This window comes from Cydia splendana, chromosome 18, assembly GCF_910591565.1.
Source record: "Cydia splendana chromosome 18, ilCydSple1.2, whole genome shotgun sequence".
Taxonomy (NCBI): Eukaryota; Metazoa; Arthropoda; class Insecta; order Lepidoptera; family Tortricidae; genus Cydia; species Cydia splendana.
The window spans coordinates 905,725-926,046 of NC_085977.1; the positions used below are offsets into that span (position 1 = coordinate 905,725).

General features: G+C 39.7%; 1 protein-coding gene across 1 annotated transcript in view; it reads right to left on the minus strand.

Annotated features, from left to right (window-relative positions):
• The window catches only part of LOC134799675 (uncharacterized), a 70,769-nt gene that overhangs the window by 12,018 nt on the left and 38,429 nt on the right, over nucleotides 1-20,322 (minus strand). The window contains 9 exon segments of the mRNA XM_063772114.1: nucleotides 7,461-7,648; nucleotides 8,078-8,260; nucleotides 8,497-8,629; nucleotides 9,253-9,374; nucleotides 9,694-9,825; nucleotides 11,710-11,843; nucleotides 16,727-16,868; nucleotides 17,068-17,250; nucleotides 17,668-17,834. Coding sequence (XP_063628184.1) covers nucleotides 7,461-7,648; nucleotides 8,078-8,260; nucleotides 8,497-8,629; nucleotides 9,253-9,374; nucleotides 9,694-9,825; nucleotides 11,710-11,843; nucleotides 16,727-16,868; nucleotides 17,068-17,250; nucleotides 17,668-17,834 — 1,384 coding nt within the window.

Below are 20,322 nucleotides of genomic sequence, written 5' to 3' on the forward strand. Positions count from 1 at the left end.
GTGTCCGAAAACGACGTCGAGGATAGGGCGAAGTGGAAGCAAATAACACGGAAAGCTGACCCCATCACCATGTGGGATATATAGCCCGGAAGAGAGAGAGAGAGTTAGTTTATTAAGTAAATTATGTTTTCTCAAACATGCGTGGAAATATTGTCATTAGGTCATTACGTCCCGTCCTTATTTGAACTTTTATAGGTATTTCCTCGCATTTTTTGAGAGAAGTACTTACATACATATTATTTCAATCGCGATAACATGTACCGGCCTTATGTTCATAAAATATACTTTCTTTGCTGTCTGTTTAATATCATACTCGGCAGGCATAATTATAATAGGGATATCCCGGCCATGTGTAAATATTATAAATATCTTCTTTCGTGAAATGTTTTTTATGTGCTAGTCAGCAAATGAGCCGCCTGTTGGGAAGCGGTCATAGTCGCCCATGGACTTATGTCCATGTTGCTTATGCAACATCACATGTATTAAGAAAGTTACAAAGGTAAACCAATAAAACGCAGGTTTAAAAATCAGTAAACTTTAATTCTCTTTGACAATCATAGTTATAAATTATTTATAACAATGATTTATTTATATTTGTCGTATTAACCGTGAAATGTAATTTACGACCTCCATTAAATGCATGATCTAATCATACATCATCATGTTTGAAAACAAAATACATATCTGCAAACAAAAGATATACGAGTATAGCGCCAACTGCGCGCCTCTGGGCTGTATCTTATTCTTTGAACCTCGTGGCGGTGCAGCGATACAAAATTCACGTACGATCGCAGTGAGCGGGGTAAGCGGGTGGTGCGGGTACAGAGCGCTTAGCTCCGCCCTGACGCTCAAGGGCATTGGGCCTACCTATCGTCTTAAAGGACGAGCTGTGAGTACCATCCACAGAACATATTAAAGAGGTTAGAACGGCTATCGCGCGCAGTTAGTATCGGAACCGGTGTCGCCGCTCGTTCCTCTCCACATTTCCACATTTCTCGCGCAACGGTAGTAAAAACTTGTGTGCCTGGTGAATGGATATGCCTCCTTTAGACAGATTTGATGTCTGGCTTCTTAATCTGAACGTTATTGTGGCGCAAAAGGCATGTTTACGTTTTTCGGTCAGCGCGGGCGAGTACTAGCATGCGAGCGTTTGCTCATAAGCGGCGGCGACACGTACATACCCTGCTCGCATCGCCATTCTACTACTACTTCTCTTGTTCTGTGGTACCATCCCTCTGCCTTTCTCTCACCCCTACACATTGTCACAATTGGTGGAGGTGCGAAACCCCGAATTAGGTCTAATATATTCTTTTTTGGCATTAATTAGTACTTATTGGTAACAAAATGTCCGACACAGAAGAAAAAGGTGAAAAAACCGTTACCCGGGTGTCGGACATGTTTAAATATTTTAAGTCGTTAAATTTGGAAAATTTGAATCCGGCTATCAGACAATTACAGGAAAAGATTGATTGATTCATGGTATAATAATATACTCCGCCTGGTACTCTATTCCGAGATTCGCGTATGACCTAACTGACACGGGCCTACGTCATCATGCTGTTTACAGGTTCTCAAACTTTAAAATGTGGGAGAATTTTAACCAACGGTGAAAATTATTTTAACGGCATTAATTTTAAGTTATTCATGTAGAAACATAGTAAAATAAAACAAATCTAATGTATTAAATTAAACTTTATTTGTCTATACAAGACAAACGTTTGAAAAACTAATTCACAGTTACACATTAATTACCAAGCTTACGACGTGAAAAGTTTGGAAAACACTGCGACTGCTGACACTGAGCGAGAAGGAAATAACAATTAACACGCGTTCGACAAGGATGACGGTCAGGGCATGAAGTTATCTAGATCCGAATTGTCAAATGTGACAGCGCTATCCTGTGGTGCTAGTAATGTAAACAGAATTACCCGAACGTCTGAAATTTCTTTTGTGAATCGGAAGATATTGCTAACGAATAATTAAAAATGACGTGTTATTGTAAAATTTAAGATAAAATACATATAAATGAAAATTATAAAATTATAAAGAAATATTTTAACTTATTAACCATAGGTATAATGTACCCATGTAACATGTTATGTTGAAATAAAGTGGCAATGTTATTGTGACGTAGGCCCGTGTCACTCTGGGAATAGAAGACCATGTTTTATTAGACCATGGATTGATTGATTGATTGAGGAAAATAATCAAATATCAGAGTTAAAGAAACGATTAATACGATTGAAACAGGGAAAATGTCGCATACTCCATCGACGGGTCTAGACGGTCAAAAGGTCGACCTCGCGAACGCGGTAGGCGAACTAAATCGAGTAGATAAAAATAAGTTAAAAGTGTTGCAAAAGATGCTCGCGGAGTTATCAATTTGTGATGGCAAAGTGGCCAAGCAACTCATTAAATTTATTATCAGTGTCGATAAAATTGCTCAACTCGAGCTAGTTCTCCAGTCAGAGTATGTGACCTGGATAATGACCAGGACAACTGGGTTTCTAGCGGATTGGTGGTTCCGTCGGGCAGCCGCGTTACATAATTGGCAGGATATTAAAATACTGATTTTAAACGAGGTTTTATCTCCGATACATATTGAAACATTAAAAAATGAAATGTGCTTGCGTTATCAATACGAGTCCGAAACATTATTAGAGTTTGCACACTCAGTAGTTGCGGTGGCGAAGGCCCTAAATCTGGGCTGGTCCGAGGAAATGTTAATGCAAACTATATTAAGCAGAATTTCTCCAAGAATATATTATTACATTAAATGCAATCCTATGGACATAAAGGACATGTCGCAATTAGCGCAAATAAGTAGTGAGGTCGAGGGCGCTCTTTTACGAGACAAATTACATTCACAAAACTCGCATACCTTTTATCAAAGGAATCAGGTAAATGTTGGTAGTAATACGTATCGGCATTATGGTCGACCGGCGCGGGAGTCGAATGCATCGTTTTCGCGCGGGAACCGGTTAGCGCATGGGAGCAAGCGAGAGGTGACCGCCGGCGGACCGGGTTTGCCTAACGCAAATACATTGGTTGCAAATCAGAATCAAACAACGCAGCGCGGTCCACGTTGTTATGAATGCAATTCTTATGGTCATTTCGGGCGTGATTCTGAACAGCGTCGTAGACGTTTACAGACACAGTCAAATTACGCGGGAAACGCGAACAGGGAGTAAGCAACGATATCCACCGTCAGCTTCCTCTCGCAGCAGTCAAAGAAGGTGGCAAAATAATTAGTATATTAGTATAGTTATAAGAAAACCAATAAACCGCGCTTACAGGTAGTTATTTGTAACAATGTTCTTACCGCGTTAGTGGAAACGGGCGCGTTTCGGTCATTTATTACTCAGTACGGTTACCATCAGTTTGTCACTGACATAAACGCCGTCGAGAACGTAATTTACTTTCTATACATCGCGTTTGCACTAATATGCGAGTGCGAGCGAGATGTATAGAAAGTAAATTACGTTCTCGACGGCGTTTATGTCAGTGACAAACTGATGGTAACCGTACAGGACTTAGCCGATAAACTCAAGGGTCATCGTAAGGTGTTTACGTCACGGTGCAATATTCAATGTACTACCGCTAGGCGACAAGTTTTTACGGCTACCGAAGTTATAACTGTATTGATTTCAATTGATAAGTTTACCTGGAAATTTGAATTTACAGTAGCACCGAGTTTAATTGCACCCGTTATATTAGGATGCGACTTCATTAACAAAACAAAACTAGTCCCATACCCGTTTTATGGTTACGTGATATTTGACTTTATGCCGCATTATAAAATTCCATTGTTAAAAAATGAAGAGCACCAAGATATAGTACAGTTTAACAGCATTCAAAGCGATGACGAAATTAGAGGTAAAATAGAAGATTTATTAGAAAAACACAAGGAAGTCGTAACGGAAAAATTAGGTAAAACTAACATCTTGAACTATGAGATTAAACTCACTGATAACTGATAATGTTCCGGTTCGCTCACGATTCTATCCCCTGTCGCCGCCGAAAGCCGCCGAAATGGAGGCACATATTAAACAACTTCTTGATAAAGGTATTATTGAAAAATCGAGTTCACCATATGCGTCACCTGCATTTTTAGTCGACAAAGCCAGCGGCGGCAACCGATTTTGCTGCGATTATAGGGCGGTAAATAAAAAGATTATATACGACAGTTACCCAATGCCGTCGATCGAATCAGTTTTCCAGTATTTAGGCGGGGCTAGGTATTTTTCGATAATCGACCTTAACAGCTCATTTCATCAGATACCGTTAAGTGACGAATCTAAACCGGTTACAGCGTTTATATGCCCGTTTGGGTTATTTCAGTATAAATATGTTCCTTTCGGGCTCTGCGTAAGTCCACAGTCATTAAACAGGGTGGTCGATATGATATTCGGTGACATAAAATACAAATATATAATACCGTTTGTGGACGACATTTGTGTTTTTTCCAAAGACAAGGAATCGCACGTGCAACATCTAGACGAGGTGTTGAGTAGACTTGGTAAAGCAGGGTCAAAAAAATTAAAACTATGTAAAGAGTCGGTACAGTTTTTAGGGTATAATATTAGTTATTCCGGTTTAGCCGTCGACCCCGAAAAAATAAGTGTCGTTGTTAACTACCCGGAACCGAAAAACTTAAAACAGCTGAAAACATTTTTGGGGATGACTAGTTTCTACGCTTATCTCTCGATATTCGGAACTTGCCGAACCGTTAAATTTGTAAAAAAAAAAGATGCCAAGTACGTTTTAAGGTTCCCTGACTTCTCTAAAAAAATTATTCTACAAAGTGATGCATCTGGAACAGCTCTTGGAGCTGTGCTTCAGCAGGAAGTGGACGGGGCCCTGGCGCCCGTGTGTTACGCGAGCCGTACGCTGTCAAGCACCGAACGCCGCCAAACGGTCTACGAACTAGAGTGTGCCGCCGCCGTATTCGGGGTCACTTTTAAACAATATTTAGAGGTCGCGCCGTTTGAAATCCAAACCGACAATGCTGCGTTATCCTGGCTTTTTGAACACCCTAAACAGATTGGGAAGTTAGGGAGATGGATACTTCTACTGTCTAGATTTAAATTAGATATCAAACATATTAAGGGCAGTTGTAATAAGTTAATAACGTAGCCGATTGTTTGAGCCGTATGTACGATGGAACGGAAGAAGTCAATTGTTCCGCGCTTCAGGAATATCCCGTTACTAATGATTCTCTTATAAGACACCAGGTAAACGACAAATTTTGCAATGATTTAATTATTCAAATTAACGGCGGGACAAGAGTTCCTAAATATAAAATTAAAAACGAGTTATTGTGCCGGCAATTGGGGAAAACAAACAAATGGCGAATAGTATTACCTGGTATTACCTAGTCATTTAAAAATAATAATTTTAAACTATTATCATGATCAAGATATAGCTGGTCATCTAGGGATTACAAAAACCCTAAATAGAATATCTAGTATTTTTTGGTGGAAGAACTTGTATACGGATATTAAAGAGTACGTGAGGTCGTGTTTGCTTTGTCAAACGTCAAAACCATTAAATAAGAAACCGGTTGGTTTAATGTCATCAACTGTACCTACCGGAACTTGGGAAAAGGTTTACATAGATTACAAAGGACCTTTTCCGATATCAAAGAACGGAAACAAATATATTTTGGTTATCTTGGACGGTTACTCAAAGTGGGTTCAGTTGATCGCAGTACGCTAACACAGTACGCGCGCTGTCGAGGCTCGTGTGGGCGAACTACGTATCTGATAACGCAACACATTTCACAGCCGACGTATTTAAACAAATGTGCCATGTTTGGGGAATTAATGATGTTAAAATATCTCCGTATTACCCACAGCAAGCAAGGTTTTTTTTTATGAAAAAAAAAAACCTTGCGTAGAGTCTGGCTACTGAAATATTACCCAAAGTTTTGGCGGGAAATTCAAAAAATCTTGGGCTGGTCTCACTGTGTGTAGTAGGAATTATAGTTTTGATACTAGAAAATATTTTTTATATTCTGTGCACAAGAAAGGTACCTAATAAGGAAATAAGTTAAATATACGTTGACTGCACTCAAAGTCAGCTCACATTAATTTCTACCACTATGTAAAGTATAGTCAACGACAAACACATATGATTACGTTCCAATGTTTTGATTTTATTGATAAAGATCAAATAAAGATCTGAATCTGAATCTGATCAGAACAGAAGCATGCCAAGTACTCAAACTTGAAGCCGGTTTACGATTTTGTCCCTCTCGCTGTTGAGTCGGCTGGTCCTTGGTGTTCCGAGGCGAAGGTTTTTGTGAGGGACCTGGGAAAACGCATGCGGGATAGGGGTTGCGATCCTAGGTCTGGTTCGTACCTGGTCCAGCGTATATCGTTGGCTATTCAGCGCGGGAACGCCGCTGGTATTTTGGGGACGTTTGTGCCGGGTACTTACCGGATTAGGATATAGGTTTATGGCTTGCTTGTGTTTTGTAATGACCAATTTCCTTTTAAATTTGACGATGCATGTTGCAGATGACATATGTGAACGTATACATTTTATTTTGACGAAACCTGAGGTGGATGAGCTATCTGTATAATGACGAAGCCTGCGCTGTGGATCTGAAGGTACCTATGCTGTTATTATTATGTTTTTCTTTTTTGGGTCAATAAATTATTTTTTCTTGGATGTTATAAATTTCTCATCTGAATCTGAATATTTTCCAGAACTTCTAGTTTATCCGTTTCTTTTACACACTTGTCCTGTTTATGAGATTCAGGTATTAATAAATTCACATACTTAATCAAAGTTATAGGGAAATGTTAGAAATTTAGAACTAGTACTTAAAGTATCAAAATATTAATAAAGCACCAACCTACGCGAATTGTTTCCGACTTGTAAACATTGCAGTTTTTCGTTATAAAACGCTTCACGTCGACTTCGCACATTGTCGTAATTATTTACGAGCTTAAATAATAGGTTGCGGACGTCACTCGGTATAGTCATTATTAATATTATTTAAGTATTATTTAAAATAAACGCCTTATAAACCGCGAACAATTTGAATGAATGACATAAATTGACAATAGACTTTTAACTTTTTTTAAAAGCATAGACAATTGGTGATGCAACAAGGAAATATCTGTCAACAAAATTTGGCTAGCCAGACTCTAGCAGTCTACAGACCGGAAGTAACATCCGACTCCAAAGTGCCATACTCTGGCGAGAGTTGCGAGTCGCTTTCAAACAAAATGTCCCACTTTGTCGCTTGTCATAAGGATGTTTTGACCAGTTATTCATATGATACAAGCAAATCTCGTCCTTAAGGTAAGCGACGAAGTGGGACCTTTCACTAAACTTTGGCACATTTTGTTGTGAATCATGTCCACACAGTTAACTGACAATTCGTAAACCTTATTCCAAAGACATAAAGTCCACCGATAGTCAGTTAAGGGTGCTGCTAGTATACTCACTTGAAGTTGGCCTCCTTGCCGTGCTCCTTGCTCGGGTGCGCGAGCGCCGTCAGCAGCGTGTGGGAGACGCGGTCGGTGGCGCTGGTGGAGCCGGCGGCTACTCGCTGGTAGGGCTCCGCGCCTTCCAGTGGGCAGGTGGTTAGGGGGCGCTCCGCACTCTCCATTAGAAGTTGGCGGATCTTTGGCACCTGGATACGAAAATAAGAAGTTAATATGTATATTAAAGGAAAATATTAAATTACAGCTACGGACGAGATTAGACTTTCCCGAACATCAAAGTCAATCGTTTTAACCCTTAAATTGGCAACGAGAAACAGGATCACATCATCCTTGATCGTCGTTTTACATTTCTTTCTGAAACAGAATCATTAGCACTGTCGAGCTACGAGGAGGCTTGAACTCACGACTTCCCTCGTTTTTTATCCGGCAATTTAAGGGCTAACTTACCCATTAGAATGTTTACAGTACATTTGGCGCTCCATTACGACATCCTATCACCTACGAGCTACGTAGGTATCTACAGCGAAAATTTAAAGGGCCTTATGTATGTACTGTAATACGTTGTACGATACACGTGCGAATAAGTAATTCGCACTTGTATCGTAACTAACTATTACCTTCATGTATAACAGCAGCAACAGTAAAGGTTCCGCGGCGGCGGCGGCGGCGAGCAGGGCCGGCGGGTCGGGCGCGCAGCGCAGCGCGAGCGGGAGGCGCGCCTCGATGCGGCGCCGCATGCTGTCCAGGTCGGGGCCGGCTTCCGAGGCCTCCTCCATTATGTATTTGATTAGGACTTCCAACTGGAAAATCTTAGATATTTAGTTTCCACAACTTTTAGGAGTTGTGAGGAACCCCAGCCAAAATGAGGAAACAACTCAAAATTTGCATCTAATTACTTTCCCACTCCTGTGGATAAAATGCAACTTTCTGATCAGTTTTTGGAGTATCAAGGGAGCCTTTACCTTTAGTTTAATATTTCTACAGTTATTAGATATCTTTTGATGTTCATCATCATCATCATCATCATGTAACAGACCTGCGGGTGAGTGAGCCTGTGCAGATGGCAGGGCGCCTGGCGCCGGGGCGCGGCGCGGTCGCGGCCCTGCCACACGCGCTCCGAGCCCATCAGCGTCTCCGCGAAGTCCAGCACCCCGCTCGCTGCCCAGCCCCTAACAAAATAAAACGTTTATCAAATTATAGCATAGAACGCACTGCGATTAATTTCTTACGAGTTTCAGTCTAATTTCTTGCGATTTCAGTCTTATTTCTTGCGGTTTCAGTCCTATTTCTTGCAGTTTCACTAGTTTCAGTCTTATTTCTTGCGGTTTCAGTCTTATTTCTTGCAGTTTCACTAGTTTCAGTCTTATTTCTTGCGGTGTCAGTCTATTTTCTCGCGGTTTCAGCCTTGCAAGTGCGTGCGCTTATGAAGCGTGCCGTACGTTACCCTTTTTGCGATTCTAAAACCGCAAGAAATTAATCCCCGTGCGTTCTAAGCCTTACTCAAGTATGTTATTTTAGTCTCCATGCGTGACTTGTTTCTGAAAAAAATAGATTGTATTTCCAAGCGCTTGGTATGCGGCGCGCTGTGCTGGTTGAGACAAAAGGTAGAGGGCCTGGGCTGTACCGACATAAGTTCAGAAAGACCTAAACTCTCCGAAACATATAACGCATAGTGCACTTGCATACTAAATATTGAAAATACGTGAACGAAATCAAGTCTACTAAACCATTTAGTCGATGGAAAAGGCGTCAAAATTCGAAACATGTAAGCGTGAAGGGTATATAAATGTACCCGTTAGGCTGCAGTAAGGTAGAGAGGCAGGTGTGCAGCGTGCGCCACGAGGCGCGGTGCGCCAGCAGCGTCACCAGCAGCGGCCGCCACGCCGCCGACCCCGACCGGAACATTAGCCGCATCTGCACAAACACATAAATTGTTACGCGTCGTCATAGCGACGAGATAATGCGAAGCAGCGCGGTTCGTTGACACGCAAATTCAACGCGGTGCGGTGCGGCGCGTATCGTGCACTACCGCCACTGCGTTGTATTCATAGCAAAAATCAAACCAACCGTTTGCACCCACTTCTTTTCGGTTTTAACTTTTTAAACTATTTAGGACTACTGTGTGCGGCGCGTAATCGTGAACCTTGTGGGAATGCACGAAGGTTGATATTGGGCTGCAGCCGCGCGCATCAGTTGACGTCTTTCGGTGGTAAAAGGGTTAAAGTTGTCTTACTTGTCGTTCTGGCTGCGGGCCGAGCGTCTCTCGCTGCAACTCTGACATCCAGTCCAACAGCAGCCCACAGCCGAGCCCGCGCCGAGCGAACACGTGCGGAGTGGGCGGCTCAGAACCTATTTCCACTTTCACCTGTGTACAATATTTGAGAATAATTAAGCCAGTATTTTTCCATTTTTGAAGTGAAAACTTCTTTAGCGGCGCTGAGCACTTTTTGAGGTGGGAAAAAAATGATAAACTCGATTCAGCGTAACGCGTAACGTAACGCTGACGTCATGTGTCACGGACAATGTTATTCACCAAAGAACTTTAGTCATAACGTATCATAATCAGGTCAATTATTTAAAACTGGACTTTTATATTAAGCAATAAAGGTCAATGTTCTAATCTTGTACGGGCTGAAATACGAGGATCTCACAGTTACATTCTAACTTTATATCACTCCAATATAATTCAATAAAGTCTCATCTTGATGAAATCGCTAATAAAAGTGAACTCTAGTACTGGTGAATAAAAAACTCAAAATATCATGACCAAATATATTTAGATGCGAGGTCTGCAAGGTAACTTTACAATTTCTATTCGAATTTTAAACAATTAACAATACAAATTTAAGCTCACTGGCCAGCAATTTCGGAACTAAAGTTTTTCAATAGAAAGGAGGATGGGTCAATTATACATAGTGCTGCAGACATTTTGGACTAGTCATTGAGTTTTCACTTCTGTCGGCACTCCCGGAGTGCAACCCGTTGTTTTTTTTATGACACGACTGGCACGAGACAATTTTTGGCAACCCTCCTTGGCATAAAAAATATCAGCGGTTTTGTGCTCTTTTTAGCAGACATCAACTTCAAATGAAAATGTATATCCCCTATACTAATATTACAGTTCAGTTGGCCAATTTGAAGCCCAATATGTCCAATCCAACTGTCATTTCACCCCTGTAACCAATACGTTAAACAAATTGGGTTCGGAACCGGTCTGGTTAATGAAACGAGACGAGACGGATTCAGTGGTAGATTGTCCAACCGAACATGGTATAATAATATACTCCGCCTGGTACTCCATTCCGAGATTCGCGTATGACCTAACTGACACGCGCCTACGTCATCATGCTGTTTACAGGTTCTCAAACTTTGAAATGTGGGAGAATTTTAACCAACGGTGAAAATTATTTTAACGGCATTAATTTCAAGTTATTCATGTAGAAACATAGTAAAATAAAACAAATCTAATGTTACAAATAACAAATTAAACTTTATTTATCTATACAAGACAAACGTTTAAAAAACTAATTCACAGTTACACATTAATTACCGAGCTTACGACGTGAAAAGTTTGGAAAACACTGCGACTGCTGACACTGAGCGAGAAGGAAATAACAATTAACACGCGTTCGACGAGGATGACGGTCAGGGCATGAAGTTATCTAGATCCGAATTGTCAAATGTCCACAGCGCTATCCTGTGTTGCCAGTAGTATAAACAGAATTACCCGAAAGTCTGAAATTTCTTTCGTGAATCGGAAGATATTGCTAACGAGTAATTAAAAATGACGTGGTATTGTAAAATTTAAGCTAAAATACATATAAATGAAAATTATAAAATTATAAAGAAATATTTTAACTTATTAACCATAGGTATAATGTACCCATGTAACATGTTATGTTGAAATAAAGTGGCAATGTTATTGTGACGTGTCACTCTGGGAATGGAAGACCATGTTTTATTAGACCATGCAACCGAACTGATATTTTACTCGTACTGGCCACTGGAGGCGTTGGTCATTTTTTCCTTTGTACATGACATTTATTTCGTTTATAGTTTAAATAGTAGTGTGTCTACTTGTAAAAAATACAAATTAAAATATTTTCATAAGCCCGCTTTTTTCGTAGATCTGCGAAATCGACTCCACACTCGTGTTCGCGGCTTCGAGCCGCGATTCGCGCACGAGTGTGGAGGGGGCTATAGAAAGTAGTTTAATTTGTTCATAGAGTGGCGTGCTAGACTCCTTTACCTCGGATTCGTAAGCGCCCTGCTGATTCTTCTCCAGAAGCGTGGAGATAACGTCCACCACCAAACGAGTGTTTTGTGTCTCTATGATGCGATTTCCAATTGCCTCTAAGGTGTTTGGAGTCGCAGCTTCCAGCGCTGTGCCATAAAGATAAAAACCAGATTCAATAATTTGTTTATGGGAAAGTAACAGTCGTTGTAAAGTATAAAAAAGACAGGCGAAGCGGAGGTGGCTAGCTCTATTGAAGCTTTCTAAAGTACTAACAGCAACAACAACTAATACATGTATAAATGATTCCACACTCTACTATCCATCGGTGGATTTTATATATTTGCAATACCCCATATAACCATTCCAGTCGCAGAATCACAAAGTGGTAACTAAATGTCAGATGTGTCGTAACAGAGTCCACACAATGTGTCTAGAATTGTTTCGAAACAAAGTGTCGTCGCCGTGTCTACACTTTTCCGTAACAAGGTGTCGACACATTTGTGTGCACTTTGCGTGCGGTTTGCGACTAAATCTGACAGCAAATTTGTGACAGCAAATGTCAATATAAAATACCTCTTGAAAACCAAGGTTTGTCAAACTACTATTAGTGTCTCGTGTGCTCGTAATTCTAGTAAGTCATCATGGGCAATGCAAATGATAATAATCGACCGAAACCATATAAACACCCAACACCCGTTAACCTTTTACAGAAAAGTTTTTAAAGAAATTCAATAAGCTACTTAGGTCAGGCAACGAATGCTCCAAAAGTTGTAGAGGGAAATGCTCGGAACACAATTTTTGACTCCGTAACTCGGTTTGACAAGTTAGGAGGTGAACATATCAAAAGTCCCCGGCCGTAGCCCTTGAGCGGGGGGGAGAGAGGGGGCTTTGAAGGTCCCATTTTCCCGTTTTTCGATTATATCTCGGAAACTATGCATCTCAGCGACATGGCCACTTATACAAAATGAAAGTTTATTTAATTTGTTACAAGTTTATTCAGTCAATTTTTTCGATATGTTGAATAGTTTTTGAGATATCCGCTCTTGAAAGTTTATTTAGGGCTCTCAATTTTGATATATCTATATCAGTGAAGGTGCTAGGCCGTGTTTGGTATCGTTTTCGTATAAATCTGGGGTGCTGAATTCATTTAAGATATCACATTGACACCATTCCACAAAATAAAAATAAATCTTTTTAGGGTTCCGTACCTCAAAAGGAAAAAACGGAACCCTTATAGGATCACTCGTGCGTCTGTATGTATGTCCGTCTGAATACACAAAATAGTTCTTTACATATAGATGACAGGAAAACCTATTAGAAATGTGCAGTCAAGCGCGAGTCGGACTTAATGTACGGAACCCTTAATACGCGAGTCCGACTCGCACTTGGCCGGTTTTTTTGAAACTCTTCTTGACGCTTAACCGCTGAACCGATTTCGTTGAAATTTGGTATAGAAATAGTTTGCGTCCCGGAACAGGACATAGGATAGATCTTATAACCAAAATCATCTTTTGAAGGTGTGAAAAGTGGCGTGGAAATTTGTACGGGAAATCAATAACCGCTGAACCGATTTATATGAAATTTGGGTTGGTCTACATCTTTGATTTAGTTAAAAATGATGAAAAAACATGACTTCAAACCTAAACTTAGACAGTATTCTTCAAGAAGTCAATTCTGAATTCCCCCCTACACCTCATTTCACACCTTTAAAGGATGATTTTTGAGATAACTTATTATATCCTGTCTCGGGACTCAAAATATATGTGTACCAAATTTAAATTAAAACTGTTCAGCAGTTTAAGCGTGAAGAGGAGTTTAAAAGAAAGTATTTTAATAAGTTTATATGTTTTTACTTCGGAATGGTGTCAATGTGATACCTTAACTAAATTTGGTACTGCGAATTTATACGAAAACGATACCAAACATGGCCTCGTAGCTTTACTGTTGTAGAAGTCAAAATAAAATTGAGAGCCCTAAATTCTTATTACTTGGCCAAACTTGTGTAGAAGGAAAAGGTAAAATAAAAGTCTTCGGCAGGAATATAAGACACAAATATATTTTTTTTTGCGTTACTATTTCATTCATCAAATATAAACATACCTTGATTATACTATTCTAGTGAGATCCTCATAGATAAACAAAAACATTTACTTAAAAAATTACAAGGTCGAAATGTCACGGAACTTGTGAGAGTAATATGTGAAAAATATAAACTTTTATGACAAAAAAAATCTGGACACAATTTAAGAATCACCCAATTGCGTCGAGGAATCATCTGTATTTTTGCTTGTTTCATTACCTCCTCGCTTCTTTTTTGTCCTTTGTATTCTGTAGCAATTTGTTAGATCTGAAAATAAAGATAACTTGCGTCGTCACGGATGTCGATTTATAGGTTTTAGGGAGTGCAGAATTCGAAAACGATTATCATTTTATAATCCAAGATGGCGGCTACGTATTTTGTCATAAAAGTGGAATCCAAAATAGTCATCATTTTCGAAATCTGCGCCCCCAGAAACCTATAAAACGACATCCATGACGACTTTTATGACATAGTGCATGGCCGCCATCTTGGAATCCAAAATAGTCATCATTTTCGAAATCTGCGCCCCCTAAAACCTATAAAACGATATCCATGACGACTTTTATGACATAGTGCATTGCCGCCATTTTTAAATTGAAAATGTTATCATTTTCGAAATCTGCGCCCCCCAAAACCTATAAAACGACACCCATGACGACTTTTATGACATAGTGCATGGCCGCCATTTTGGATTCCAAAGTGGTCATCATTTTCGAAAGCGGGGCCCCCTAAAACCTATAAAACGACATACATGACGACTTTTATGACATAGTGCATGGCCGCCATCTTGGAATCCAAAATGGTCATCATTTTCGAAATCTGCGCCCTCTAAAACCTATAAAACGACACCCATGACGACTTTTATGACATAGTGCATGGCCGCCATTTTGGAATCCAAAATGGTTATCATTTTCTAAATCTGCGCCCCCCAAAACCTATAAAACGACACCCATGACGACTTTTATGACATAGTGCATGGCCGCCATTTTGGAATCCAAAATGGTTATCATTTTCTAAATCTGCGCCCCCCAAAACCTATAAAACGACACCCATGACGACTTTTATGACATAGTGCATGGCCGCCATTTTGGATTCCAAAATGGTCATCATTTTCGAAAGCGGGGCCCCCTAAAACCTATAAAACGACATACATGACGACTTTTATGACATAGTGCATGGCCGCCATCTTGGAATCCAAAATGGTCATCATTTTCGAAATCTGCGCCCTCTAAAACCTATAAAACGACACCCATGACGACTTTTATGACATAGTGCATGGCCGCCATTTTGGAATCCAAAATGGTTATCATTTTCTAAATCTGCGCCCCCCAAAACCTATAAAACGACACCCATGACGACTTTTATGACATAGTGCATGGCCGCCATTTTGGAATCCAAAATGGTTATCATTTTCTAAATCTGCGCCCCCCAAAACCTATAAAACGACACCCATGACGACTTTTATGACATAGTGCATGGCCGCCATTTTGGAATCCAAAATGGTTATCATTTTCTAAATCTGCGCCCCCCAAAACCTATAAAACGACACCCATGACGACTTTTATGACATAGTGCATGGCCGCCATTTTGGATTCCAAAATGGTCATCATTTTCGAAAGCGGGGCCCCCTAAAACCTATATATCGACACCCATCTCGACTTTTATGACAAAGTGTTTTGCTACCATCTGCATGCAAGACATTTCTATTATTTTTACGTACAAAAATGGCCCCCTGTCAACTTTCAATCGAGATTTAATCGATATTAATATTCAGATTAATTCAATTTCAATCTATGTTAGGTCGACTAAACTAATCGCGATTAAAATTTGAATATTAACTTTTTTTATTCCATTAATTAGTCGAATAAACAGTTAATCGATTAATGCCCATCTCTGACCACGGCATTTTTACACTTTGAGAATATCTGAAAACAAATCAACACAAGGAGCCATTTTGCAAATCCAGTAACTTTGTTATTACTTTTGACAGCGCGTGTCATGTGTCAACACAGAGTCGACACAAAGTCGAAACATTGCAACTACTTTGTGACTGCAATATTTCTCAGCCTTAAACCATATTTATACATCATAATTAACAAGTTTGGTAGTATGTAAAGCGTTATTTCTGTTATTTAAGTATAGTATACGCATCGAAGTACTAAAAATGCTTCAAATAATATAGTTATGAACACAGGCACTGAGAAGTAAACAATTTCATTTCCGGCTAAACTACAACAATGTGGTGGCGCGTTGATTATATTACACTTAGTTTATCAAATCACTCGAGCAGTTTAATTCCCCATAATAATTTAAGTCATATTGTAATATAAATGCAAACAATATATAATTACGTCTTGTAATCCGTTTAAGAGATGGCGTATTAATGTCACTTATTTTTATTTAAGTATTTTTCCATCTGACAGTTTCCATTTGACAGGAACAAAATGAACGAATGAACGAATGATTTTGGCATAAAGTAGTCGCAAACCCGAAACAATGTGTGCACACGGCGACCACACTTTATGTCACTTTGTGTCATGTGTCGACCCTTCCCCATTTCTGGTAACTGTGTCGACACGGCGACGACTCTGCGACTGGAATTGTGACCGAAACAGACGGTGTCGACACAAGATGTGTCAACACCGCGTCGTAACGGCGACTGGAAATGGTTGTATGGGACGTTTACGAATTGTTAGTAAACAGTGTGGACGATGGTAGTTTATTCTATATACTTCATTTTCTAAGTGTGCTTTATGTGCTAATATGTATAATATTTGATATCGTGAAATCTCGTGTTCATTTTATCGCACGTGAAATTACTTTCGCAAAATCATCATTAAATGGTTTCCATAGACAAGAATATTGGCAAAGAATTATTACTTAATCCGGTTGAAACTGTCGTACTCGTAAGTCATATCAAAACTGAATACATTTTTATTGCATTAGTACCGGCGATGAGTTGTTCCTTGGTGGCGTGTGGCAGGGTTGGTATAGTGCGGGCTGCTCGCCTCTCAGGGGCCGCCAGTTGCGTCAGCAGGTTCGCTACCGGGCCCGCGGGGCATTTGAACTGCTTCAGTAAATTTGAGCACACCTGCAGACAGCACAATGTTAAAACAAATCGATGCGAACTTAATTTTGAATGTCGTAAAAAGTCTTAGAGCATTTAGTAACTGGAGACGCCTTGTCTGTCATTTTTTGTACAAAATAGTCTGCCTATTTTTGCGGGGGAGGGGCAAGTCAAATGTATGGGTATTTAGACGCGACGTGTAGGCTACACGGTGTACACTGACCTCTCGGAGCGGCGCCCAGCGAGCTAGCGTGAGGCTGCGCAGCAGCACGGCGGCGTGGCTGGCGCCGGGCATGCCGCGCAGGACGGCGCTGTCCGCGGCTTGCAGGAACATGGTCACACGTTGTATGTAGGGGCAGTCGGTTGGGACGTTTTCGCGGAGTTTCTTCACTTCTTCTGTTATTTTCTACAAAATAAAAAATGATTTGAAATCTAGACCGGATTATATCGCGATGCATAATAAATAAAATAAATAAATAAATTTTATAGGGACATTCTTACACAAATTGACTAAGCCCCACGGTAAGCTCAAGAAGGCTTGTGTTGTGGGTACTCAGACAACGATATATATAATATATAAGTACATAGAAAACAACCATGACTCAGGAACAAATATCTGTATTATCATACAAATAAATGCCCTTACCAGGATTCGAACCCGGGACCATCGGCTTCATAGGCAGGGTCACTACCCACTAGGCCAGACCGGTCGTCAAAATAATAAGCATCTTCATTAGAAATCGAAAAAAAAGTCACCAGTTAGTTAGTACGCGAAACTAAGTAGTTAATCGCGAATCTATATACCTTGTATACTTGTACTTACGGCGTTAAGTTCAGTGAAGGCGACATCCAAGTCTCCGGGGTAGGTGCCGCCGCAGAAGGCGCTGGTCAGCAAGGCTGGGACCTGCTCTGGTTGGATGACTAGTGGGATTGGAGCGCATTCGTCCTCGTCTTCGGAGGGGAGGGGCTCTTCTTCGAATAGTGTGTCATCTGTTTACGGAAATCAGGTATTTTATTTTGTTGAACTGCACTTTTATATAACGTTGAAAGCATACAACCAATTACAGGTGTACACCCTGGCACTGGACTTTCCAAAAAAGTTTTTTTTTTTTTTTTTTTTTATTGAGAAACAAACAGTCTTAAAATAAACATATGAACAACTTAGCTAGTAGCTACAAATTAATTTCGGTATAGACCTATAGTTCCCTAATTTACAAAGATAATTTACAAATGTATAAAATTAGTGTAAACTTATAGTACCCAATTACATAAAAATAGAATAGATGTAAAAGAGAAAAGACTCAAATTACAAGTATGCGGTTGCTTGCAACATTTCACACTTTCTTTACTTCAACAAAGAATATACAGTTTTCTTAAACAGACCTAATGAACTGCCAAACAAGTCTGCGTCCATACATTTTTCATTGTACTGCTTACATGCGCGCCCAATATATGAATGCTGTGCGTGTTTCGTTCTGCTGTTAGGAATGCTAAATAATGCCTTACTACGACAACTACGTTCATTCCTACGGGGAACACGGAAGCCAATTTTATGTAATAAGTCGGGGGCATCTACGACATTATTAATAATTTTGAATAAAAATACCAAATCTGTACATGACCGCCTAAGTGAAAGCGGCTGGATATTATGATGTGTAGCCGAGGAAGCGTAATTTACATAGTTCCGACCTACTCGAAATTCCAGTCCTTTAATAAACTTTTTCTGGAGTCTTTCAATTCGAGTCTTATGGACATTATAGAAAGGATTCCATACTACAGAGGCAAATTCCAATCTACTACGAACGTAACTATTGTAAAGAAGTTTATAAGTGAGAGGTCTTCGAAAAGGTTTTGCTACGCGAAGAACGAAACCCAGTTGTTTGTATGCTTTGTTTAATATATGATCTATATGTGGGTTAAACGTTAGTTTTGCATCCATTAGCACCCCTAGGTCACGTATACTATGCTGTCGTGTTAGAGAACTGCCGCAGAGCCGGTAACTGAATACAATGGGATCCCTTTTCCGAGTGAAGGTAATAACTGAACATTTGTCACTATTTAAAAACAGATTATTTTGCACACAATATGTTTCAAAGCTAGTTAAATCATCCTGCAATAGAGCACAGTCAGCGTCTGTTTTAATGATCCGAAATATTTTAGTATCATCGGCGTATAAAAGGGCTTTAGAATTTGTCAGACACTCCGTGATATCGTTTATGTATAAAATGAATAATAAAGGGCCCAAATGGGACCCTTGAGGGACACCTGAAGTGGTTATTTTGAAAGCCGATGAAAAACCGCCAAGTACAACACTTTGGGACCTATTTTCTATATACGATTTCACCCATCGAAAAAGATCACCATGGATGCCAAGTTTCCAAAGTTTCACCAGAAGCGTATTGTAAGAAATTTTGTCGAACGCTTTAGCGAAGTCTGTGTAAACTGCGTCGACTTGATACTTATTATCCATTGCATCTCGTATGACTTCACTAAAGGACAAAAGATTACTCTCCACACTTCGACCCTTATAGAACCCGTGCTGACTCGGATTGATATGACGCCGTACAGCGTTTGATAATTGGTCAGTGACAATTTTTTCCAATATTTTACCGAATTGGCACAACTTAGAAATAGGCCTATACTTTTCGACGTCTTGACTTATAGAACCCTTAGGTATTGGTGTGATCCACGCCGTTTTCCAGATTTGCGGTACCTTTCCCTCCTTAATAGACTGCTGATATAATTTGGTGACAGGAACCACCAAAGTACCAGCACATTTACTAATTAGCAAAGGATGTATACGATCAGGTCCTGCGCCTTTATTTATATCAACAGATTTCAGATATTTGAGGACCATTTCATTTGTCAACATAATTGTACTAAAATCAAAAACTGGCTTGAGCGGTGGCTCCAGGCAGTCGATGTCCAGTGGTGGTAAGGTGGAATTATCAAAGACTGATTGGAAGTGATCACTGAACATATTACAAATAGTTTCACCGTCTGATGCAGAAACACCCCTGTAATTCATTGTTTGTGGTATACCTTTATTGGACATTGAGGACTTAATAAATTTCCAAAAATGCTTTACATGTGATTTTATTTTATCCTCAGAACTTTCTATATAATTTTTATAACACTCATTTTCTATTTTTTCAGCTCTTTTTCTTAAAATTTTATAACTTTCATAATCTAACGGATTACTATAACATTTCCATAATTTATGATATTTTCTTTTTTCTTTTAAAATCTTCCTTAAAGATCTACTATGCCATACAGGATAATTTGTACACGAGTTTCTAGAATAACAGCAAGGTACAAAAAAGTTGAAATAGTTTTAATAAATCCTTAATTTTTTATAAAATATTCCATATTTGTGAGAACTTTTACATTACACCTTTTTGGGAAACTTTCCGTAAATAAGCAATCTCTGTAGTAAACATTTACAAAAGGTCTCTGTAAACGTTCGTTAATATTTCAG